Genomic DNA, 25,876 nt, shown 5'->3' with positions numbered 1-25,876 from the left:
CTGAGGAGGAAACAGGCTAATTAAGAACTTACCAGCCACGGAGCAGGAGTTCCACCCAGGGCTGGCTGAGCTGTTAACCTTCAAGCCCTGGCTCTTGGCCCAGACGGTGACCTTTGAAAAGTTGTGAAAATGATCTCTGGCCTTTGCAGTCTCCCTCTGTGGAGGAGCAGCTTGGGAGAACCTTAGCAGTGACAGAGTCCTTGCTCAACGCCTCTTTGTGGAATAAACAAATGAGTGAGGATTGCCACACTTCCTGGTGTCACACTTGGCCAGGTTATTTCACAGTTGAGTAATCCCAAATAAAGACAGGAACATGGTGTTTATAAGTTGCTCTTAATGGAAGGGAATGCAGACAGGAACCCGGGAGGGAGAAACCGGGGAGCCTGAAGAAAAGGACGCTAAGACCCCCAGGCCTTACTGCCGTAGGGCTGCATCGCTGGTGTGCAGGTGGCTGGCCTCCCTGCATCCCCCTCTCCGGCCTCTAGCTCAACTGCAAAAACCCAAAGGGACCCTGGGGCCTTGATAAATATTTGTCCAACGCGTGAATTGGTAAAGGCAAGGGAGGTGGCATATTTTGAAAGTCCATCCTCGCCCTCCCCACCCACCACACCTCGGTAGCCGCTGCTAGATAAAACTTTCGGCTCCTGGTGACTGTCACCTGCGGACGGCCTGGTTGCTGTAGGAGCAGCGGGAGCCATGCCCAGGTACACAGTGCACGTGCGCGGAGAATGGCTGGCCGTGCCCTGCAAGGACGCGCAGCTCACGGTGGGCTGGCTGGGTCGCGAGGCCGTGCGCAGGTACATCAAGAACAAGCCGGACAACGGTGGCTTCGCCTCGGTGGACGACGTGCACTTTCTGGTGCGCCGCTGCAAGGGCCTGGGCCTGCTGGACAATGAGGACCCGCTGGAGGTGGCCCTGGAGGACAATGAGTTCGTGGAAGTGGGTGAGTGGCCGGAGGGGAGAGGCGCGAATGGATGCAGCACACATCCCGGGAGGCTGGGCTGCCATCCCCTCCTGCTGGCTGTGCAGGTGCTGCTAGGCCTCTGGGGGCCTTCGGTACTCACCCACCCTACTGAGAAGGGGGCGGGGGTGGGGGCAGGTCTATCCACCTTTTACAACAAGGCAACAGGCTCCCAGAGGACGCCACTTAGCCACTTACCTAGAGTCAGTCAGGCTGCTAGTAAGAAGCCAAGAGCAGATGTGAACTCAGGACTGCAGGTCTGAATCTCTTCCAAGTAATTGAATTACTTTGTCCTATATAACTTAAAAAATATCTATATATCTCTATCTATCTATATATATACTTTTATTGATTTCAGAGAAGAAGGGAGAGGGAGAGAGAGATAGAAACATCAATGATGAGAGAGAATCATTGATCGGCTGCCTCCTGCACCTCCCCCCTCCCCCAAACCCCCTCCCTCACCTCACCCCATGGAGCCCCAAACCCCGGGCATATGCCCTGACAGGGAATTGAACTGTGGCCTCCTTGTTCATATGCTCAACCACTAAGTGGTGTATGTAACTATTTTTATAAACTTAAAGGTGAAGCCCTTCAAAAGACCTTCACCAGATGAGAGGCCTGTGGCACAGAGGAGTTCAGATTTCAAACAAAATAAAGCTGGGATGGGACAGAGGTGGGGGTTAGATCTTGAACTTTCATTTAAACCAGGGTCCACCCCCGGCACCTGCATGTCTGCCCTTTGCTCTCCTTCATTGTAAAGATGCTAAGAGCACTTGGAAGTATCTGAAGTCACTTTAAAGCAGCCATTTCGAAAGAATTCAAAGGCAATTGAAGGGCCGGCACTTCCTTGCTTTACCAGCAAGGCCAAAGGGGCTCTCCGTTGTGGTGTGTAAGGGGTCCTTCTTGTCTTCTTGTTTCAGTTATAGAAGGGGATGCCATGTCTCCTGACTTCATTCCATCGCAACCAGAGGGAGTTTACCTGTATCCTTTCCTGCAGATTCTGGGGGTACTGGGGGGTGGGGGGGTGCTCCCGCCAGGGACGGGGCTGGAGCTGTGCCACACTTCCCAGTAATTTCCTTTACCTGGATTCAGGTATAGCAAATACCGAGAGCCTGAAAAGGTAAGCGGCAAACCACTCTTTTTGTTAAGAAAATGAAGTCCCCCTCATTTAAGGAGGAGGAGGGCCAGCAAGATTTATGAGCAAACACTACCAATTAGGACAGGACTTTGTCCAGCTCCATGTTGTAGGAAAAAGCACTAGAAAAACAGTCCATACTCAGCTTCCTCTTAAGTAAGGTGTCTTTTATCTTAGCACATTAATAGCAGTGATAAAATCTCTGAAGTGGCCAAGTTTGGTTCTGCTTGAGGCTTCCCTATCTCTTGTTCGAGCAGCTAAGCTGTTCAGACTCACGGAGACCCCTTCCTTTGTGCAGTACATCGAATTAGATGGGGACAGCCTCACCACGGAGGACCTGGTCAACTTGGGCAAGGGACGCTACAAAATAAAGGTAAGGGGGAGGGACGGATGCCCTCTGACCCTTTTTGCCACAAGTAGACCTCTTCCACGTGCTCCTCTCTGACCAATGTTTTCCTAGCTCACCCCCACTGCGGAAAAGAAGGTGCAAAAATCCAGGGAAGTCATAGACAGCATCATAAAAGAAAAAACGGGTATCTTTCCCCCTTTGTGTTATACAATTATTTTTATAGACTTAAAAAAAATATGTCCTGCATCTAATTGGATGGTGTCTGTCTTTTATTCCAGTTGTGTACGGCATTACTACAGGTTTTGGGAAATTTGCCAGAACTGTAATTCCTATCAATAAGCTAGAGTAAGTTTGGCTCCTGCTCGCACACACCCACATGCCACCTACCCCCCTTCTTCAGATTCCTTTCAACAAGGGAGATATCATTTGACCCAATTTACAGATGAAGAGGATGAGGCTCGGGTTAATTTACACACGACTGGGTATTGAACGTATAGGCTTGCTGGTTTCTTCCACTGCCTCCCCTCACTTCCCCAGCTGAGGGACCATTTTCACGACTATGAGTTTACCTCCCAGAAAACCCTGTCAACACTTTGATGAACCTTCTCCTTCTGGAACATTTTATATCACTTTTCTAAAGTCAATATCTACATGTTTCCAAACATTCTCCAATAGGTTTGAATGGCCACACACAACTTTTGATCATAGGAAAATCTCCTAATTCCATATTTAGACCATTTCTAACTTTTTGTTCTTAGAAACATGGCTATAATGAACCAACTAGTGCCTGGTCACGTCTTTAAGATACATTGCTAGAATTCTAGAAGTTTCTAGGTCAGATTAGAACGTGCACAGTAACAGTAAGAAGATTTTTTCCCCTTTCTCTTTCAGGGAGCTCCAGCTCAACCTCGTACGTTCACATTCTTCAGGTAAATCATTCGAAATGTTGGGTACCTCCTAGATCTTATTTGGTTAGCTGAATAAAGTACAGTGTGATGCATCCTGTAACAGCCAATATATTCCAGGGACTGGGTGCTTCGGGGGAGGGAGGGAAGCAGAAAGCAGCAGACAAGACCACCTTCCAGCTGAATCTCAGAAAAAGGAATAGGCCAAGTAGAGGGACAGGATTGGGACAGGAGCAGTGATGCTGAGAGTGGTGCACTCAGGACACAAAATTAGGGCTGAAAGTCAGGGAATGAGTTCATCAGGATGAGGTGAGATTGCAAAGCAACTTGTGCTGAGGAGTCTGGACACTATTCTAAGGATGTTGGGTGGGGAGTGGGGGCTTGCTGAAGTGTTCCAAGAAGGGAAACTGAGAAGGCAAATGTGGGGTTTCACCTTTGGAAGATGAGTCTTTAAGAAGCAAGAAAGTGAGGAGGGAGAGCAGTCCAACTCTGAGTTAAGAAGTGAAGAAAGACTTGAGAGATGGAGGCAGTCAGGAGGTGGAAGAGGTTTTGTTTTTCAATTGTTTTGTAGGTGTTGGGAAACCACTAATCCCTGAGAGATGTCGGATGCTCTTGGCTTTAAGGATCAATGTCTTAGCCAAAGGATACAGTGGCATTTCCCTGGAGACCCTCAAACAAGTTATCGAAGCATTTAATGGTAATGCAATGGATCCCTGACTGACCCTCCATTACCCTCCATTGAGGTTGGGCATGTCCCATAAGGTAGATCTGATGGCACTTCTGGGGCCCTAGAGTTCTGAGAATCTCCCAGGGTGAACTCTGGTCTGGAAGCTGGCCTGTGGGTGGCACTGCGTAATCCTATTGACAGTATTTAACAATTAGCAAAAACACTGCTATTCGGTGTCCGAGTTTACTTAGAAACCTATTGGGGACTTCCTACAGAATAGTACATGTGCTTTTATACGTGGTGGTGAAATGGCAGACTAGGAATCTGGTACAAGTAGAGATTATGTTGCCTATGACTTTACCTCCCAGAAAACTCTGTCAACACTTTGGTGAACTTTCTCCTTCTGGAACATTTTATATCACTTTTCTAAAGTCAATATTTACATGTTTCCAAACATTCTCCAATAGGTTTGAATGGCCACACCCAACTGTTGGTCAGAAGAAAATCTCTTAATTCCAAATTTAAATCATATCTAACTTTTTATTCTTAGGAACAAGGCTATAATGAACCAGCTAGTACCTGATTATGTCTTTAAGATACATTGCTAGAATTCTAGAAATTTCTAGGTCAGATTAGAACATGCACAGTAACAATAAGTGAAGGAGCAGAGGACCACAGAGAAAGAAGTTAATTCTCATGAAGATATGGGTTCCATATCACCTTTCCCTCACGCAGCCTGATCTCGATTGTTTCTCTATGTATAGTGTTCCTCACCCACATTCATGCAGCAAATCTGACTGTGTCTTGGCTAAAACCTATAATGCTTTCTGTTGTCCTTGAGTAATTGTCTTTCTCCAGGCATTTGTACTAGATCCTACTGGGGGAGGTGGGTCTCACTGGCACAGTGAGCTTGACCAGAACGAAGTTCTCCTGGAATAACTGCTGTCTACTCCCTCCCAGCCTCCTGCCTGCCCTATGTCCCAGAGAAAGGAACCGTTGGTGCCAGTGGAGACCTTGCTCCACTCTCTCATCTTGCTCTTGGGCTAACTGGAGAAGGGAAGATGTGGTCTCCAAAGAGTGGCTGGGCTGACGCTAAATACGTAAGACTTTAACAACAACGTTCATCGGAAGGATTTTCCCTGGGCTGGACACCGGGTGTCCAGCATGCTTTATAACACTTAATCTTTACAGTATCTGAGTGAGGGGGCCACTGTTATCCCTACTTTATATATGAAAAAACTGTAGCTTAGAAGTCAAACTAGACAAGGCTCTTAGCTTCCATACCCAGCTGTCAGCCTCTGGACTTGGTGATCATGTTGGTGAAAAGGTACAGCTGCCAGTGTTGATCCCAGAAATTTCTTCAGCACCTAAAACAATTCAAGTGCCTAGTTGAAGGTCACACGTCATTGCAGGTTTATTTAGTTGCTAGTCTCACAGGGACTAAGCTGTGGATCATAGCACTCACTCTGTGGCAGCGGTTCTTAACCTTCTGGCCCTTTAAATACAGTTCCTCATGTTGTGACCCAACCATAAAATTGTTTTCGTTGCTACTTCATAACTGTAATGTTGCTACTGTTATGAATTGTAATGCAAATATCTGATATGCAGGATGGTCTTATGCAACCCCTGTGAAAGGGTCGTTCGACTGCCAAAGGGGTCTCGACCCACAGGTTGAGAACCACTGCTCTATGGCCTCGGGAAAGAAGGTTCCATTTCCCTGAAAGTTCCCATTTCCCTGAAAGCTCCCACCTCATGGCTAATTAGAAAGGCTTGCATTTGATAAAGCTTTTTTTTTTCTTCATTCATCCCCATATTCCATCAGAGCAGCACAAAGAATTATTTAAAGTTCCATCTCAGATCTACTGTTGGGAGGTCCCCTAACAGTAAGCAAAGGGGCGAGGACCAAGGAGAAGGGAGAAGTTAATGAAACAGATAATCCTTATGGGGATGCAGGTTCCAGATCACCTTCCTTCCATGCACACTCTTCCTGATCATTTCTCTGTGTACAGTGTTCCCTGGGCCACCTTCACACAGCAAATCTGAGCATGTCCTGGCTAAAAACTACAGTGCTCCTCACTGTCGTTAGGAGAAAGTCTGAACTTAAAGTGGCGACAAGAGCCTTGTTTGTCGTGTTCTCCTCCTCCTTCTTCCCTGCCAGGGTTCTCCATCACAGAAGCTGGAGGCTCCTTGCAGCTGGAATGTGCTGTGTCCTAGGCAGAGGGACCAGCACAGGTCCATGCTTCTCTTCCCCACTCACTCCGGTTCCTCCTTCTGCTAAGTCCTCTGGGAAACTTCCCTCTATGCTCTTCCAGTTCTTTTCCCTAATCCCCCCAAGTCTCCTTTGTTCCTCCTCTGTGCTCTCTTAGCATCTTACCTGATTACTTCTCACTGACTGTACCCACTTCCTACCTCCTGTAGCACTTAACATTCTATTACTATAATTGCCCTTGAGCTTGGTGGTCTCCATTTTTCCCACACCAGGCCCAGCCCAACACTCAGAACAATAGGTGGTCTAATAACCTGAGAAATTGACATAGCAAATGGTGCAGGCTCTCTCTTCCTTCTTCCCTAGAGGGACCTTAACTTATTGACTGTTTTTACTTTTTTTATTTCAGAGTAAGATCATTTGGCCCATTTCCCCTCAGGATTCTGTTCCTATCTATTAGGCCAACCATACCCCCTTCATTGGTGCCCACACACTTGCCAAACAAGTGAGAAGCCCTGCTCTGACAACCAATGTATCTGCCAGTGTTTAGATACATAGGAGGACTTTCTGGGTTAAGCTTCGGAGGTAGGGATTATGGACAAACAGTCAGAAGCCCAGCCTTAGCACAGCACAGGTGTGCATATGTGCTCAGGAAGCCACAGGAGAAAGGTGAGTCACTAACGTGGACACTTAACACAAAGGAACTAGACCAGTGATGGCGAACCTATGACACACGTGTCAGAGGTGACACGTGAACTCATTTTTTGGTTGATTATTTTTTTGTTAAATGGCATTTAAATATATAAAATAAATATCAAAAATATAAATCTTTGTTTTTACTATGGTTGCAAATATCAAAAAATTTCTATATGTGACATGGCACCAGAGTTAAGTTAGGGTTTTTCAAAATACTGACACGCCGAGCTCAAAAGGTTCGCCATCACTGGCCTAGAGGATAGACCTTGTCTCTGAAACCTGCTAGCCGACACCCACCCCCCTCCAGGGGTCCCGGATTGCGAGAGGGTGCAGGCCAGGCCAAGGGACCCCACCAGTGCACGAATCCATGCACTGGGGCTCAAGTCTTTTATAAGACAGACCTTTGGGCTGAAAGATCTTTTATTGGGTTCCTCATTAAATTAGTAATTGTTACCCATTTTAATTTCTTAAATCATTCTTTAGGTCCTGGAAGCCCATGGATTGAAACCAATAGTTTTGAAGCCAAAAGAGGTAAGGATGTTCAAAGGAAATTTGTCCATGTCAACAAGTCTTTATTTATACACTACTTTCAGTCTTAATGCCAGTCTCAGTGATTTATTAAAATAAAAATGGTTCATATGTTTGTTGAAAGTTGATCACTGAAGAAACAGCTCCTCCATCAATATTTAAAAAAATTCTTCATGCCATAAATGCTTAAGGGTTCTCTTACCTAAGAACTTAAACTTTAAATTGGGATCCCTAGAGATCCTTAAGAGGCACTTTAATCCAGCATCTATTAGGATTCTCTAAGCCAAGAGTATTGGACTAGAAATGTTTTAGTGTATCTTGTCTACAATGATGATAAATTAAAGAAGAAATGTAGCATAATTAAGATTTTATATGCCTTCCACACTGGAGCTGCTCTGCTGCCTTGAGAATGGGGATACTTAACAGCTATTCTATTTGCCAGATTTATAGTAGTAATTTCATGTAGGATGGCACTTAGTCCTAAAGTGCTTAAATAATCATTACTGACCTGCACTTCAGAAAACATGAATAAACATTGTTTAACTGACTGGCTAACTTTCCTCTCATGAGAGCAAAAGACTAAATCAACTTGTACATAGGCTTGTTACAGAAATACAGTAGGCAACCTCTCTCCTCTGCCCCAAAGGGTCTGGCGCTCATCAATGGGACGCAGATGATCACCTCCCTGGGCTGTGAAGCTGTGGAGAGAGCCAGTGCTATTGCGCGACAGGCTGACATAGTGGCGGCCTTGACGCTGGAGGTGCTGAAGGGCACCACCAAAGCCTTCGATACCGGTCAGCATGGTCCCTCTGTTTGGTTGTTATTCATTCAGCCAGAGCTGGTGGGGTGGGCTGGTTGAGGTCTTTAGACATGTGAGGGGTGGGGGTAAGTGGTAGGGAAGAAAGAGAAAACTCAAGAGCCTATGGTGTGCCCAATACTGCTACAGTTTCTTCTAAATTCTACCACACTCAACACTTGAAATGACCATGGTTTATAAATAGATGCTGATCTTGATAGTTAAGTAACCTGCCCCAGATCACCTAGGTCTGACTCTCGTCAAACTAAGTGCTGTTTTAGGAAACTGTTTGCAGAGCTTTAGAACTACAGTAGGATTCAGTTTGGTCCCCTTTAGAAAACTGAGGGAGGGGGAATGACAGAAGTGGTAGCTTACTTAGGAAGTAGTGGGCTTGATGCCCTAGCTGGTTTGGCTCAGTGGATAGAGTGTCGGCCTGTGGACTGAAGGGTCCCGGGTTCAATTCCAGCCAGGGGCACATGCCCAGGTTGCAGGCTTGACCCCCAGTGGGGGGCATGCTGGAAGCAGCCATTCAGTGATTCTCTCTCATTGATGTTTCTATCTTTCTCTTATTCTCCCTTCCTCTTTGAAATCAATAAAGAAATACATTTAAGAAAAAAAAAAAAGAAAGTAGTGGGTTTAAAAGACTATTATTATATACTAGTGGCCCAGTGCATGAAATTTGTGCTAGGGGGGATGTCCATCAGCCTGGCCTGTACCCTCTCCAATCTGGGACCCCCGGAGGATGTCTGACTGCTGGCAGTCAGAAATCCCTCTCGCAATCCGGGACTTCTGGCTCCTAACCTCTCACCTGATTGCCTGCCTGATCGCCCCTAACCACTCTGTCTGCCAGCCTTCTTGCCCTCAACTGCCCCCACCCTGCCGGCCTGCTCGCCCCCAACTGCCCTCCCCTCCTGGACTGATTGCCCCTATCTGACTCTGCCTCTGTCCCGCCACCATGGCTTTGTCCAGAAGGACGTCCGGAAGGTCTCCCGGTCTAATTAGCGTATTACCCTTTTATTAGTATAGATAGTAGGATAAAAAAACTGTCTCAAAATCACTTAGTTAAATTAGACCACTATAGAGCTCCCTTCCATTATGAGCCTAAATCTTTTTAGGGTAGCCCAGTGTCTTGAGTGAATTCCCAGTAGTTGAATTCTCAACACATAATTTGCACTTGGAGATTTCAAAGAGTAAAGACAATAAGGAATATCTTGCTTTTGGAGATAAGTTTCTACTGCTCGGTGGTGGTTAGGACCATGGGCCTTTTGAGGGCTGTGTCAGCTCCGTGGATGGTTCTGAGCATCCATGGTAGTTCGTTCTAATACAAGAGTTGCTCAGGCTCTTTCTCCTTCATCAATTCTAGACATTCATGCTGTTCGCCCTCATCCTGGGCAAATTGAAGTTGCTTTCCGGTTTCGGTCACTCTTGGACTCGGATCACCACCCATCAGAAATAGCAGGTCTGGGCATCTTTGTGTGAGTGAGCTTATTTGGTTTTGTGTTTTGTGGGGGAAAATTGATAACATGTTCCCTGCTGTCTCCTTCACCTTTCCACAGAGAGTCACAGGTTCTGTGACCGCGTGCAGGACGCGTACACCTTGCGCTGCTGTCCACAGGTAAATCATCAAACAAAAGTGTCCTTTCTCTCTCTCAATGCAGGTGGGAAGCAGAAAAAGAGGGAGGTGTTAGAAAATCATGTAATGGTCAATTAGAATCCAATTTTTTTTACAGCTTCTATTAAAAATTTTCTAGATCATACTTCCATTTGTCCCATTATTGTTGTTTCTATTCCATGTGATAAGCTTTTGAATTGCTTTCCTCAACCTTGAAGAGAAGTCCAACAGACATCTTGCTGTGTTGGTTTAGTGCCCTCACTTTTTCAGTTTCTTAGTAACATTATTTTAACCAGTTAGTGGAGTTTTACTTGCTCTCCCTGTTAGATAGAACTAGGAACCAGCCAGCCAGAGATGTTCACAGAAAAGCCTAATAAAAATTCAAGTGCCCATCCATGGTATACCTTAGCTGCATTTAATAGGCAGACCTAAATCATGGTAAATAAATCTGCGAGGCTTAACTTTAAATAAAAAATGCAGATGACTTGGGTTAGCATGAGGTATCCTGTATCGATTTTACAACTCATTTGCATATGGTAATTAGTTGAATGAGAGATTAACTCAAGAATGAAACAATACAAGGTGGGGCAAAAGTAGGTTTATGGTTGTTTAATAACACAAGAATAAACTCCCTGATTTTCCTATTCACAATTATAAACTTACTTTTGCCCCACCCTGTATTCAGCTTGTGTCAAATTCCAGTCTACAGTGTCATAAAGAGTCCTCCCTAGAGGACTCACGTCCTTGTACTCAGCAAGTTCTATTCTAGCTAGTCGATCAAAAACGTCTACGGGGAAGAATTGCCAAATTAGATCTGCTATAGGAATACATCCCACTTCCAAACATCCTGCATTCTAACAGGGATATCAGACTACCTGACAGGCAGTCTTCCATGCAGTAACTCACTTACTCTTGTATTTTAGGTCCATGGTGTGGCGAATGACACAATAGCGTTTGTGAAGAAACTGATTACCACAGAACTAAACAGTGCAACAGATAATCCTGTATCTTTTGACGTTTCCTAAACTGTAGTCATAGAGTTTCAGCTGGTAACTCTAAGATCTGAAGTGATCACTGCAGCAGCTCTGTCCTGTCTCCGGCCACTTCATTTCTCATTTCATAAACTGAGTACCTGAGGCTCGGAAGTTAAGGGACTCTGTCCAGATCCGAGCTGGGAGGTGGCAGAGGTAGGTCTCCGAACCTAATCTCAGGTTCAGAGTGGAACATGCCGAAGCTTCAAAATTGACCCATTAACGATGAAATGGGGTGGATTTCCAGCATTGACTGAGAGGTTTTATGAAGACATTTTCCCTAAAACCCACTGCTGGGGCTGTTGGTAGAAGGAGGAAGACCTATGTGCCAGGTGTGATTGTAGAGACCAGGGTAGGTGGCCATGTATGTACACCTTCCCGGTTCCAGTAATGCCATGATGCTTTAGATAGAAGCAACCTTTAACATTTACCAAAGTGTTGGTCAAAGAGGCATGGTTTTCCATATCCCGAGGTTTTATTTCTGACATGGACTTGACTCAAATCGGTGTTTTCTGTGTTTGTACAAAGAAGAGTAAGAACACTTCCATTTCTCAAAGACGGGGCCCGACTCCCTTTCCTGGTGTGGGTATCTCAGAGCCATCTTGTTTCTGCCATGGAATGCGATCACTCAGGGGTCACATTGGCAAAGTCTCCACAGAGACAATACTGCCTGTGAAGACCACCAAACCCTGTAGAAATCTGTTTTTCCTATCCCACGTCTGCCTCAAGTCTCAGCCCTGGGGAGAGTGCTGGATCAGCATCCTTGAAAGCAGCTCGCAGCCTGGGCTAGCACACGGGTCCACAGTAGCTGTGTGAGGTTTCTCTGGAGAGCTTACTTCAGGATGTGGGTTTTGCATCCTCTCGGATAGTTTCACAGTTAAGTCAAACCCACACTAAATAATCCTCAACTCACTAACCCACCTGTACACCATCCCACCTCCCAAAGGGAGTAGTTTTCCTGAACTCCAGGTAGTCGTATCTCACCTATCTGTCCTGTAGAGCAGACATATCCATTAGACACTTACATAATGTAGCTTGAAAGGATATCTTAGAGAGTAAAAAAAAAAAAACAAAAAACACAAACCATTAAGTTATTGGAAATGGGAGAGGAAATAATTCTGTACTAAATTCTCCCCCCAACACTTACCTCAGCAAAGATTTCAGCCAAAAGTTCTTTATTTAATGAAAGGGTTTTAATCCCTGATGAATTTCCAATTGCCTACTCTTTGGGAGTTCTCCTGCAATACTGGTGTTACCTGAAATAATGTTTTCCTAAGGTTTCTTTTGCAGATAGAGCACCTATTACCTAGTTACTAGATATGATGGAAGTTAACTTCTAATTGCTATAATCGAATAGCCAACCAACAAATTTGGAGCTAAAGAACAATAGAACATGCTTATGTTCTAACTTGGTGCAGAGATCACTCGCTATAAGGATTCAGAGAATGGAGAGAAGGCCAAAGGCCTGTGGTTGCGGTGGGTTCATGGAGAAGAACAGGCGTGCGGTTATAATACATGGAAAAGGGCAACTCCAGACTTGATGAAGATCATGTAACACGTGCATCTCCAGCTCTTTGGAAGTCAGAACCGTTCTCACACAGAATGAGTCCCTGGTTGATATAATAGGTAGCGAATATTCTTTAGCCCAGTAGGTAAAAATTAGCTCTTTGGAACCTGGAAGGAGGGTCTATTACTGCCTTTGTCTGTTGGTTTAAGTAAAGTGCATGATGGAATGCAAAGATCCCTGAGAATATGAATATTCGGTGAGTCCGAAGTTGCCTCAGACCTAAGTGAGTTTACAATGATTTCTTGGCTGCCCTTTGCTGAGAATGCTGACACAGATCACTGCGTTAGAGAGTTTGCTTGGAAGTTTTCCCAAAATTGATTATTCCAGACAATTTGCTGGTTGGGCAGCAGCAATGTCTTCCAGTCAGCAGGTTTTCTATGGAGCACAAGCTCACAGGACCCACTGGAGAAACAGAATTTGCTTTTACACTGGTGTCTGGTCTCTGCTCTTAGTTTCAGGTTATGAACTTTTCAAGACCAACTACTACCCACCAGATTAGCACAGTTATGATACTTGAGAATCTCTAATCTCAAGAGAAAACAGCATTTTTATGCCTTGTGTTTCTTTGGCCTTGACTTGGATATACACAATTCTTCTTCAAGATTGTGTGTGTGTGTGTGTGTGTGTGTGTGTCCCTTTATGTCAACAACTGCTTGGGGGCTCTCTCTCCGCATTTTACAAGGGCTGCCACCTCAGGGTGTTCAAACCTTAACCTATTTTGAAAGATGGTCTTTGCCAGCCGGGGAGAGACCATTTCCGGAGGAAACTTCCATGGTGAATACCCAGCCAAAGTAAGCTATTTTTAGAATTGCTGCTGCCCCTGAGAACATATTACAATACAGGCCAACTGAATTGAGACGCTCTTTCAGGCCCTGGACTATTTGGCCATCGGTGTCCATGAACTTGCTGCGATTAGTGAAAGAAGAATTGAAAGGCTCTGTAACCCCTCCCTCAGCGAGCTGCCCGCCTTCCTGGTGGCTGAAGGCGGTCTGAACTCTGGATTCATGATAGCCCACTGCACAGCCGCAGCCCTGGGTAAGGACACTGCCCTTTGCCCAAGCCTGTCCATTGAAGGGCCCCTCCATTTTACCTGAAAATATCGAATGTTATCTTTGAATGAGATCTGATTTTCTCAACACCTCCATCTGCATCCTACCTCTCTTCATACAAACACAGCAGGTTGTCTCTTTAATATTTTGAAGGAAAACATATAAGACAAAACCTAAACAATATTATACTGACACATAATAATACACAAGTGAGATTGTAAACAATGAGGTTTCCACAACTTCTCTGCAGGAAACAATTTGTCATCATATGAACTTTATTTTTGTAACTTTTCCCCCAATCTCAATTTGAAGACCATCAGAAAGAAAAAGATGTTCATAGTTAATGATGAAATGTGAACTGATCTAAAATAATAAAACGTTGGATACCTTTCATTAGGTATACCAACCACTACACATGTGGTTACGACATGCAACAAGGAAGTGCTATGGGCTTCACTTATAGTCACTCTCTTAATTGTCACAACAATATCATGGGGCAGGTACTTATTATCACCTCCATTTTGCAGATGAATACCTGGAAATCCGAGAAGTTAAGTGTCTTACCCACACTTGCACAGCTAGTAAGAAGCAGAGAATTCAAAGACAGGCATTTTGGCTCTCGAATCTGTGCTCTCATTTCAATTATAGAGGTTCTCATTTTAATCAATACTTAATCCTGAAATGTGGCTGCCAAATTTAACAAATAGGAATGCAGGATATCCAGTTAAATTTGAATTTTTTGGGACATAATTGTACTAAAACTTATATTTTTTTAATCTGAAATTTGATTTAACTGAACATCCTGTATTTCTATCTGGCAAACCTGCCCAAGAGGCAGGATAGCATGTAGTTCACTGAGAGCATGGAGTCTGGGTTCGAATCCTGGCTCTGCCATTTACAGTGTGACAAGGAACAAGTCTCAGTCCTGTTGCCCTCAGTTTACTCCTGTGTAAAATGGGCATGATAAATTTACCTAGTGGGGCCGTTTTGAGGATTAAATGAATTAATGCAGGTAAAACTTTAGAACTAATATAGCTGCTATTCCTTCTAATCCCTTCATCACCTAAGCCTCACACTAAAACTCAACACAAATAACCAACAAAGGGCCACTGAATTCATTTTCTCCTCTGTCCGATATCTTCTACTTGCTCACTTACCTGCGTATTAAAATATCCTTTCAAAGGGCAACCAGTTTTCCTATTAATCTGGTGGGGGGGAGGGGGAGGGGGGGGGAGGTAGTTGATTTCTAGAGAATATTATAGACCTTTGGAAGCCCCGTATGAATGTTAGCTTCCCAAGCTGCCTAATGACGTTGCTCAGCTTGCTTTCGTTATAATGAACCTTTTTCCTTTTTTTGGCCCCTTGTACGTTATGTTTCTGAACAAGCCTCACCACAGCCTGCTGATCCATGTAGCTGGTTTAGAGGTCTTGGGTTGCAGTGCTGGGACCTGAAAGTCTTGGGCAAGCCCATTTATAGCTAGATTATCTCGGGTAGGCTCCTTATAGCATGCAGAACAGCGACACTTCACTCAGAGCCACTCTCAGCATCATAGAAAGCTGGCCGGGGGGGGTGGGGGGTGGGGGGGGGGGGCTGACTCTGAATTTGACCTCTCCTGCTGGAGAGAAGGAATTCTGTAACCTAGGTCCTTGCTACTTAAAGTATCATCCTTGGACCAAAAGCAGAGCCATCCCCTGGGAGTTTGTGAGAACGATAGCATCTCAAGCCCCACCTGAAATGCAACATTTGCATTTTAATGAGATCTAGTGATTCATATGCTCAATAAAGTTTGAGAGACATCAATCTAGGTAATTTCTAGGATCTCCTCACCTCCCTAAGATATGTATCTCTGGTGACACAACCAGTCAAATTGTCCTCAGGTACCTGGAAGTGAGCACGTATCTCCCTGACATGCTAAATGCTTTCATTGTTTTCAACTTGGCTTTGTGATATTTGGGTTCCCATCCGGTGTTAGAACTCATGATAGCTTTAGAGTCTTTCTCATGTTAGGGAAAACACAACATGGTTCCTTCCCCAAAGTAACTTTGGACCATGTGGTGCTTGGATAACCACCAAAAGCTCCTGGGGTGGGTGCCATGGAGCACTTTGGGAAAATATGTGTCAGCTGGGCAGTTTTTCCCGTTCGAACATAATTAACTAGTGCTGACCTCTTGCAGTTTCTGAGAGCAAAGCTCTGTGCCACCCCTCGTCTGTGGACTCGCTCTCCACCAGCGCTGCCACGGAGGACCACGTCTCCATGGGAGGATGGGCAGCGAGGAAGGCCCTCAGGGTCATCGAGCACGTGGAGCAAGGTAACCCCAGCCAGGCCTGGATCCTGGGCTTCACCAGTGGTCCTCAAAGTGGGGTCCCCACCGGCAGCATCAGCATGACCTGGATCTTGTTAGAAAGGCAGATCCTCAAAGCCCCTCCCAGCTCTGCAGGGTGAGAAACTCTAGGGAGCAGGGCAGAGGAATCCGGAGGCAGCCAGCCCTCCAGGTGATTCTCATGCTGGAGATTCAGAACCACTCTTGCTGCCTAAACTGGTTCATCTGCTGGCTTTTAAAACAACAACACAAGACTTTCAAAACATATTCAAAGGGGGGAGATTAGTGCCATGGACCTCATACACACCTTACTGATTCAACAGTACATTTGCTTTATTTTTTCTCTTCTCAACCTATTTTCAAAGAAATCCATTATATAATTTTCTTTCTGCATACTTTAACGCTTAACGCCAAGTTGAAAACAATGAAAGCATTTAGCATGTCAGGGAGATACGTGCTCACTTCCAGGTACCTGAGGACAATTTGACTGGTTGTGTCACCAGAGGAGGCTTGATGTATGCCAGAGATACGTATCTTAGGGAGGTGAGGAGATCCTAGAAATTACCTAGATTGATGTCTCTCAAACTTTATCGAGCATATGAATCACTAGATCTCATTAAAATGCAAATGTTGCATTTCAGGTGGGGCTTGAGATGATATTGTTCTCACAAATTCTGATGCCACCAGAATGCCATCATCGCAGCCTGTCTTGGTATCACCATTGAGTACACATTCAAATTCTCCCAATTATCTCAGTGTCTGTACAGTGGGTTTGTTCAAATCAGGATGCAAGAGCCACATTTTAAATTTGGTGGTCAAAGTTTTAAGCTTCTTTTCATCCAGAGCTGTCCCATCTCCCTCCTCCCCCCACTTCGCCCCCCCCCCCCCTTCATTCCTCTGACCAGCTGAAAAAAACAGGTCAGTTTTCTGATAGAGACCGGGATTCTGGACTCACCTGTTAGCTTCCTTGTGGTGTTACTTTTAACTTGCTCTCTGTCCTATGCGTTTCCTGTACGTGGCAGTTGGCCCTAAAGGCTTGACAAGCCTGAGATCCCACCATTTTGACAAAGATACTTCACAGGATGTTAGGCCCTCTGCTCCCTGACCTCTTAATTACTGCTTGTTTTTGTTTTTTTAAAGAGAAATTGCCTTCCTTTAGGACTTATGTTCTAAGTTCCTAAGTTTTTGCAACTGTATTTAAAGTAGTTGGCTGATAAAAGAATATCTCTATTTTAAGATAAATGAGAGAGTTAAATATTCTTTTTTTTTTGTAACAGCTGTATTGAAATATAATTTATAAATTCTCCCAATTATCTCAGTGTCTGTACAGTGGGTTTGTCCAAATCAGGCCTCAATCACATCCCCAGATGGATCTAGAATACCTAGAAGTGTGTTTGGCACAGACATGGTGCTTGGATATTTACATGACAATAAAGTTGGCCTAGAGCTCCAAATTATAGATCTAGCTCATCTGATGCAGTTCTAAACATTTATATCAGGTGCAGTTTAGAAAAAGAATTGGTATTTTCAAGCATGTTTACCTTCAGTTAAGTTTGCTTCGATTCAGATCTTAAACAAATACCTACAAATCTTGGAACCCAGTGGTGCTGGATATAAACTCGCAAGATAAGGATCTGCCTTATTACAGTGCCTAGTGACTCCTCATCGCATAAGGGGCACAGAAAGAGGAGGATTCTGCCTGGATTAACCCATGAAGGAGATATTCTTCCTCTCTGCCAGCTTGGAAATTAGGGTCTAACCAGTGAGGCAGACATTGGACAACAACTTGGCAACTTTTTGTAGCACGTAACAAAATTCCGACCAAATACTAGAGTCTGAAGCCATGAGAGAAGGCATCTCCAAAGAAGTATTTAAGATGAGGACCTGAACAACAAGTAGGGCCGGCAAAGTGGGAGAAGTGCAATGGTAGTTTCGTAAGGAAAGGGGTGTGCACAAAATAAACCGATCTGAGATGCATGGAGATGAGAGTGCAAGACATCTAAGTCCCAATTTCTAGAATTTCAGTTGTAGTGGACTTGGAAGCTTTTGAGTTTGAAAGCTCGAAAGGGACATTACTTAGGGTGGGGCCAAAGTAGGTTTACAGTTGGGAGTACACAAAACATGAAGTTTATTCTTGTATTATTATTGATTAATAATTGTATTAGTTTCCATACAAACAACTGTAGACTCAGTCCCAGGGCAACCAAAGATTCATTTGCTCCTTCATCGGCTCCTTCAACCTTTTGATGAAGTTCTGCGTGCCAGGTATTTCAGGCCAAAGGGATCAGCAAGACTAACAACAAAAGGAAACTTACACAAAGGTGGAAATAGCGAACAGATTTTCCCATTTCGATTAGGAGAGGTGAGAAGGGGAAAACAAAGTTTACCTGGACTCTTTCCCCCTTCTCACCATTAAAGATGCATCCAAGATGGCCATCCACTTCTGTCATTCACAGCCCTCAAGCAGGAGGTCGGACTTTCACCAGTCACCCCTCCTCCTTTCTCGTTTCAGTGCTGGCCATCGAGCTGCTGGCAGCCTGCCAGGGCATCGAGTTCCTACGCCCCCTGAGGACAACCACTCCCCTGGAGAAGGTCTATGACCTGGTGCGCTCGGTTGTCAGGTAAAGTCTGTCGTCATGGAAGTGACACGGTCTCAGAGCCGTGAGCCCTGGCAGTGCTCATGTCTGGCTGATGACTTGGTTTGCGTTCTCTGCAGGCCCTGGATAAAAGATCGCTTCATGGCTCCGGACATCGAGGCAGCGCACAGACTGCTTGTCGACCAACAGGCAAGCTGACTATTCGGCTTCTTTCTTGGTTTGGGGTCATTACGGGAAAGTAAAGTGGAGTGGGTCCTGGAGAAACCTTGTCTTATTCATTCATTTTCTGGCTATTCCCTGGAATGAACAAAAGGGTACTTACTCAATTTGCAAGGCCACCAAGAAGCTATTGGATAAACTCTTCGGTTTCCCATGTGCACCCAAACATTGAGTGTCTAGGGATTGGAAGCAGAAATAAATTTTAAACGGAGCTTTGGAACAAGTATTCATGGGGAGAAAATGAGATGAAAGGTTCATGGATCCCCTTCACCAAGAATGTACTCTTTCATTCAAAAGTACTTTCTCTTTTTTTAAAAAAATGTATTTTTATTGATTTCAGAGAAGAAGAGAGAGAGAGAGAGAGAGAGAGAGAGAGAGAGAGAGAGAGAGAGAACGAGAGAGAGAAACATCAATGATGAGAATCATTGATCAGCTGCCTCCTGCACACCCCCCACTGGGGACTGCAACCTGGGCATGTGCCCTTGACAGGAATCAAAGCTGGGACCCTTCAGTCCCCAGGCCGATGCTCTATCCACTGAACCAAACCAGATAGGGCACTTTCTCCTTTTATAATGTCATCACTATCACCACCTGGTCCAATGCCTGCATAGATCTGGAGAAAAAACAAAGTCCCAGGTTTTTGCTTCAAAGGGCTGAGTCTGCCTGGTGCTCTGGTGTGTCCCAGCCATCAACCTGGTGACATACAGTTCCCTTCACTACTGATTTCCTCTGGCTGCATTGACTATAGACTCATCTGATAAAGACAGTTGCCTAGCAGGCTGACTCATTTTTTAAAAATATATTTTTAAAGTTCTTTAAACCTTTTGTAGTAATTTGTGGGGATCCTGTTTCCTAGAATTGCTTGATTTCCCCTGAAATCATTGCTCTGCTCTGGGGGAAGGATTTTTCCCTTTGATCTTCATACATTTTCTAAGGTGATACAAAAGAAGGGGGGGGGGGGAAGGCCCCTTGGTTGTCAGCAGCAATCAGATAAAAAAACAACAGTAGCTATAAACCAAGAACAGGGCCTTCATTTGAGAAGGTGCTATGCTTGAAAGAACAGATTGCTGGGCCTGAGGCAGTGCTTCTCACACTAGTGTGCCTGTGGATCTCCTGGAAATTGGGTGAAAATGCAGATTTGGACACAGTGGGGCTGGCATTCCAACTTGTCCCCAGTGATGCTGGTGCTGCTGGTCCAGTGCCCACTTTGAGGGTCTCAGAGACAGAGCACACGAGACAGGGAAATAGAGCAGATGAGGAAATCCACTGCTTTTTATCATTCGAGGTTTGCTTGAGAAAACACACAGTCAGACCCTGAGCAACTTTCCTTAATTCTGTCCACACCAAATTCTCTAGGTTTTGTTTGTTTTTTGGATTGTTTGGCTTTAGAAGAGCAAGCAGCTGAAAGCCTTCATGGTAACTTCAGAGAAGTTTTGGACTTTGTGTTTTAAAAGTTTTGAAAGCAACCAGAGACACTGATCGTGTGTTAAATGCCTTATCATAAAAGCAAGCAAACAGCTGCTACAACTGTCTTCATCAGATAATGTTTTGTCTTCAGGTGAAGTTGATGTTTAATGGCATATGAAAACAATGTTGTCAACATTTCGGTCTCATCCTTGTTTCTCAGGTGTGGGAAGTAGCTTCACCATACATCGAAAAATACAGAAGGGAGCATATTCCTGAATCGAGACCTGTTTCTCCGACGGCCTTTTCCCTGGAGTCTCTGCGCAGGAAGTCCAGCAGTATCCCAGAGTCAGCGGAGCTTTAACGGGCTTTGCCGTGGGATGTAGATCAGATGGTACTTAGTTTGACAGCAAGCAGCACTGTGCTGAAGGAGAGGCCTGAGAACTTTGTTTAGGTGGATCAATTCATTACATAATTCAGTTCTTCTAAAACCTACTTTGGCTAGACCGGTGGCAGCAATACGGTTGCTAACTCTCCCACTGCATTCTTGTTGGTCTGGTCTGAGGTGCAGCAGGGATTATAGGAGTTTTTGGGTTTTTTTTTCTTTAATGCTATCTCACTCTTCAGGGTGAGAAGAGCACCCACACTGCATAGGTCTTTTACTCTTAACATTAGAGCAACACATCTTGAAACAGATTGATGGCATTTTTCTGAAAACATTAGACTTTGGAAAATCTTATTTGTTTGTTTGTTTGTTTGCTTTGACAAGTTCTCCACTAGTTAGCTCTGGCTGATTGTACTATGCTATGACTAGTGTTCCTTAATACATCTTCATAAACAACCCTTTTTAAATCTTAATTTGTCTTTAAGTTGCTCTTTCTTCTACTAATGGAATCATAGTAAAGAATAGTTGATAGGTCAACAAGAGGTCTGTGTAAAGGGATTAAGGATATAAAGATTGCTATTGGAGTGTCTCTTACTGAACTTCGTATTTCATATTTATCAATTATCACTACACATATTCAAAAAGGACTCGATGCTTAAACTAGAGTTGGAGGTTAGTATGATCACTTTTTTGCTATATGTTAGCACTCAAGTCACATTCTTTATTTTTATTTTATTTTTATTAAATTTTTTGAGATGAAATTTACACAATTATATAGGTTTCAGGTGTACAATTCTATAACACATCATCTGTATATTGTATTGTGTGCTCACCACCTCAAGCCAAATCTCCTTCTCAGTTCATGTTCTTATAATAACCCTGTGTTAAGCCTCCTCGTTTCACAGATAAGGAATCTGTTGTTCAGAAGTTAACCAACCCCTCTCTGTAATGGTGACCATTAACATGAAGCCCCATTAACAAAAATCAGATGGGACCCTAGGATGTATTACCCAATATGTTTCTTCCCCAAAAAAGGGCCTTCTAGGAAGGCGAAAGTGTAATTTCCCAGATGAAGGATAGGTCAGATGCCCTCTAGGTTTCTAAGATCTGTGACTTTGCACCCCTCCCATGCAAATGTTGAAAGAACATCTAGTGCAGGAATCTGAAACTATAACTCTAAAACCTACAGCTGATTAAGCAAGGACAGGCACACTTGCCAGATTTCCAAGCCGATTACAGCCTAAAATGGGACCACCAGCATATTTCACAATAGTTTTCACTCTAGATTGCAGCCTGTCCAGAGGAAGGTGGAGACAGAAGTCAGAACTACTGCCTACAGCAATTCAGAGAACAGAAAAGGCTGAGGAACCTGTTCTTGATGTTGTTCTTGCTAAAATGTGAACACACACACACACACACACACACACACACACACACACACACACACAAAGTTTATTGATTCTTACCCAGGAGCAGCAGCTGAGCCAGCTGTCTGATGGCTGTTTTTCACTCCTGTTTGGGGGGTGCTGGATCCCAAATATCCCCAGGGTCTTCAGGGGCCCTTTTTCATTGAGCTTTTTAAAAAATATTTTTTAATTGATTTTTTTATTTTTTTTAGAGAGAGAGAGAGGAAGGGAGAGGGAGAAAGAAACATCCATGTGAGAGGGGAACATTTATGGGCTGCCTCCTGCACGCCCCCTACTGGAGATCAGGCCCATAACCCAGGTATGTGCCCAGGATTCAAACTGGCAGCCTTTCTTTGTACAGGACAATGCCCAACCAACTGAGCCACACCAGCCAGGGCTGTCATTGAGCTCTTTCAGTAACTGACATCACATGCCTTCAAGAGAATGTCAAGGTATATATAGCATAAACTCATTGTCTCATGTTATCACTGGATTCTTAGATTTTTTAAATAGTTTACCACCTCTTTAGGGAAAGGCTATTCTAACTGTGGTTAATCAAGTTTCTGAAAGATGTAGTCGATGAATGTTTGCCCATGAAAAAGTATCTTTAGAAAATGTGATTGACTCGGTCTTTCTCTTTCCCTTTGAGTAGCAGCAAAAGAGTTAAAGTCACTGTGATGTCCTCCCCAGCAGGCTCACCTGGCTTCTTCACCTGCTGACAGAGGGGAAACCTCAAAGTACAAGGACTTTTCCAGCTTCTGCTGTTTCTGTTGGTCAGAGCAAGTCAAGGTCAACTTGGGAGAGAAGTACTAAAGGGCATGAACATATGATTTGGGGCTCATTCCTCTATCAATCTACCACATACATAAAATCCCGTACATGACCTGAAATTTGTGAAGGAGAAAAAAAAAGATAATTTTCATACTACTTTAAACTTGTACCTTATTTCTGGATCTGGTCACTGGATGATTATATTTTTACTAGTGGCCTGGTGCATGAAATTCGTGCTGGGGGTGGGGGTGGGGGGGTGTCCCTCAGCCAGGCCTGCACCCTCTCCAATCTGGGACCCCTCAAGGCATGTCCAACTGCCGGTTTAGGGGATTGGGCCTAAACCGGCAGTCGGACATCCCTCTAGCAATCCAGGACCGCTGGTTCCTAACCACTCACCTGCCTGCCTGCCTGATCACCCCCAACTACCCCTCCCTGTCAACCTGCTCACCCCCAACTGCCCTCCACTCCTGGCCTGATTGCCCCTAACCACCTCTGCCTCGGCCCCGCCACCATTACTTTGTCCAGAAGGTCTCCCGGAAGGTCTCCCGGTCTAATTAGTATATTATCCTTTTATTAGTATAGATTAAGCCTTCTAATTACCTCATAAATCACATGATCACTGCATTTGGGGGGTTACTTCTGTTGAAGGTATTTATTAAATTTAAACATTGACAACACACACACACACACACACACACACACACACACACACCTGCCTGACAAGTATGGCTCATTGGTTGAGCATCGACCTATGAACCAGGAGGTCACAGTTTGATTCCTGGTCAGAGCACATGCCCAATTTGTGGGCTCAATCCCCAGTGTGGGGCATGCAGGAGGCAGCCAATGATTCTCTCTCATCATTGATGTTTCTATCTCTCCCTTCCTCTCTGAAACCAATAAAAATATATTTAAAAAACAACAGCACATAAACCAACAACAAAAAAGAGTTGGTGGAAATTCATTTCAGCTCAGGGCATAGGCCTGGTTTGTCTCAAGGTATTCCATTCTCTTTGCTTAGTGATTAGTTCAAGGAAGGGCTGAGGTTGCAATTTGGGCCAATGAGACAGAGAAGAGTTTTACTAGAGGCTTCAAGAATTTGTTTTCTCTCCTGAGAACCACAACAGCCATCCTTTCTCACCCTCCTGCTGGATCTTAATGGGGAGGCACAGAGCACCCATGCTGTGGGTAGCCATCCTGACTCAAGGGAGAAGGTACTAGTAGCCGTGGGGTGACACCAACACCAGATGGCAGAGTAGAGGGAAGGAAGGAATCTGGGTCTTTAGCATTATTGAGCTTCCAGATAAACCAGTCCTCAGCCTGCTCTTCCTGTGAAATTTCCAAGGGTGAACCAATGAACTTCCTCATTCCCTAAGCCAGTTTTGGTCAGATTTTGGTACTTGTAGCTGTTAGCATTCCACCTTCCATGGCCACTGTTTGGGAGGTACTGTACCAGAGCTGTGGTGCGTCAATATAGCATGTGGCCCAATGTGGAGCACAGAGTAGAGTGTTCACATCTCACTTTCCACCTGGACATCTAGCCCAGAAGGTCTCCTACTCTCTGCCAAGGGGCTTGTTCAAAGTATCTTGCCAGAGTCCACTCGCACAACAAATATTTGAGTGCCTGCTGTACACACGGAAGCCAGATTACTCTTTCTACAACAACACTCTTGGCCTGGTCCTAACCTACTCAAAAATGCCCAGTGGCTTCCCCTGACTTTACAGTGAAGTTCTGACCAGTGAGCCTGACACTCAAAGCCCTGTGAAAGCTGACCTCACCTTCTAGTCTCAGCTCCCCCCTGAGCTCTCTACTGTAGGAGGACTCATCACCTGTCTTCTGAACACTTCATGATGTTCCATCTTGGACCTTTCCCTCTCATCATAATCCTCCCAACCTCCAAAGCTGAGGATGGCAATCCCACCCCCATCCAACCTTGAAACTGTCTCTTTGCTTGGTTTTACTTTAACACTTGACTCCCCCATGAGCATCATCCTTTGACATTATATCAAGGGACGCATATGTTCTTTCCTATCAATAGATTAACTGCATCCCGAGGTTGGCCTGCTTAGTGTACTTTAACAAGTAATTTTTACTATGATGATCTGTATGCTTGTGCAGCCATTCATTAGTTCATTTATTGATCACCTGCTATGAACCAATCCCACATACTATATCCTGGGGACACAACGAGGTCCCTGCCCTCTACTAACTCACTTCTCAAGAGAAAGACAGTTATTACAATGACATAATGACTGTATTTGAGGTAAGGGAGCATGGTGGGGTGGGGGGGGGGGGGGGGGGGACTAGTTCTGATTTCCCACCTAGAGAAGAGAGGAACAGCATTCCAGGCAGAAGGAACAGTGCTCCAAGGCAGATGGTGTTTGTGAGGAACAGGGTTGAAGTTTGTTTGGCTGGGGTCTTAGGCTGCAGCACTTCTCAGACTTCAATGGGCACACAAATCACCAGGGGGCTACTGCAGGCCTGGGTTGGGGCTGATGTTCTGCATTTGTAGAGAGATCCCTTGAGTTGCAAGGCCTGGGAGGACTAAGACAGTTCCTGGTGGGTACCCTCTTCTGCTTTCCTTCAAAAAAGACATGAATGCTATTTGTTTTGAGTGAGTGTCTCCTAGAGGGAAATAGGATGTGTGTCTTGGGTTCCAGGGCAGACCTAATATTTAATATTGGTTCTTACATCTCTCTCATTCATCCCAAATTCCAACCACTGACTAGGATCAGCGGTTTTCAACCTGTGGGTCGCGACCCCTTCACAAGGGTCGCCTAAGACCATCGGAAAACACATATATAATTACATATTGTTTTTGTGATTAATCACCGCTTTAATTATTTTCAATTTGTAACAATGAAATTGGGGGTCACCACAACATGAGGAACTGTATTAAAGGGTCGCGGCATTAGGAAGGTTGAGAACCACTGGACTAGGTGATCCCACACCCCCTCAAGACCCTTCTCCAAGCCTAGGAGGGATAGTGCCAGTGACCCCAGGCTACTAGGTGGTGACAGTGATGTACCCTGTTATCCTTAACATTCCAATAAGGGGTAGTTTAATTTGATTTATACTGAATATGGTAAAATCCTCACTCATTAACCTGAAATGGGTAATAATTTGGATAGTCATTGTTTATTCCTCAAATCATTTCTTCATAAGTAGGATAAAGTTTCATAACACAGTTATGATCATAAAGATGATTAAAACATTTTAAAAAGATTTCAACTAAACTTACATGAAGCAACTACAGGGCGTCCCAAAACAAT

The 25,876-nt window shown here is 44.5% G+C and overlaps 2 protein-coding genes across 3 annotated transcripts in view; one reads left to right on the top strand and one right to left on the bottom strand.

Moving 5' to 3' along the window:
* Window positions 1-295: 295 nt before the first annotated feature.
* On the top strand, window positions 296-21,023 carry HAL (histidine ammonia-lyase). 2 transcript variants are annotated; one of them, XM_036296470.1, is made up of 20 exons: window positions 306-943; window positions 1,882-1,942; window positions 2,054-2,081; window positions 2,395-2,469; window positions 2,557-2,629; window positions 2,724-2,790; window positions 3,337-3,374; window positions 3,922-4,047; window positions 4,978-5,117; window positions 7,403-7,450; window positions 8,094-8,241; window positions 9,607-9,702; window positions 9,800-9,858; window positions 10,779-10,859; window positions 13,179-13,244; window positions 13,323-13,488; window positions 15,678-15,812; window positions 18,337-18,445; window positions 18,541-18,610; window positions 20,268-21,023. In XM_036296470.1, exons 1-20 carry the CDS (start codon window positions 697-699, stop codon window positions 20,406-20,408), a joined length of 1,974 nt encoding a protein of 657 aa, XP_036152363.1. In that variant the 5' UTR covers window positions 306-696; the 3' UTR covers window positions 20,409-21,023. The 2 variants fall into 2 exon arrangements, with proteins under 2 accessions (XP_036152364.1, XP_036152363.1); XM_036296471.1 differs by lacking the exon at window positions 15,678-15,812 and having other exon boundaries at window positions 296-943.
* AMDHD1 (amidohydrolase domain containing 1) overlaps window positions 18,612-25,876 on the bottom strand; it is a 23,796-nt gene continuing 16,531 nt past the window's right edge. The window contains exon 9 of the mRNA XM_036296475.1: window positions 18,612-18,718. Coding sequence (XP_036152368.1) covers window positions 18,712-18,718 — 7 coding nt within the window. The 3' untranslated portion in view covers window positions 18,612-18,711. The remainder of the gene's footprint in view (window positions 18,719-25,876) is intronic.

The sequence above is a fragment of the Myotis myotis genome, unplaced genomic scaffold (genome assembly GCF_014108235.1).
Source record: "Myotis myotis isolate mMyoMyo1 unplaced genomic scaffold, mMyoMyo1.p scaffold_m19_p_3, whole genome shotgun sequence".
Taxonomy (NCBI): Eukaryota; Metazoa; Chordata; class Mammalia; order Chiroptera; family Vespertilionidae; genus Myotis; species Myotis myotis.
Note: the sequence above shows the minus strand (reverse complement) of the source record. Positions and strands in the feature narration are given on the sequence as shown.

Excerpts from the sequence above, each read along its gene's own strand:
- HAL (XM_036296470.1), top strand. The coding sequence starts at position 697 with ATGCCCAGGTACACAGTGCACGTGCGCGGAGAATGGCTGGCCGTGCCC. Across the intron at positions 2,630-2,723 it reads CATCATAAAAGAAAAAACGG|TTGTGTACGGCATTACTACA; the intron begins GTATCTTTCCCC and ends CTTTTATTCCAG. Across the intron at positions 18,611-20,267 it reads GACTGCTTGTCGACCAACAG|GTGTGGGAAGTAGCTTCACC; the intron begins GCAAGCTGACTA and ends CTTGTTTCTCAG.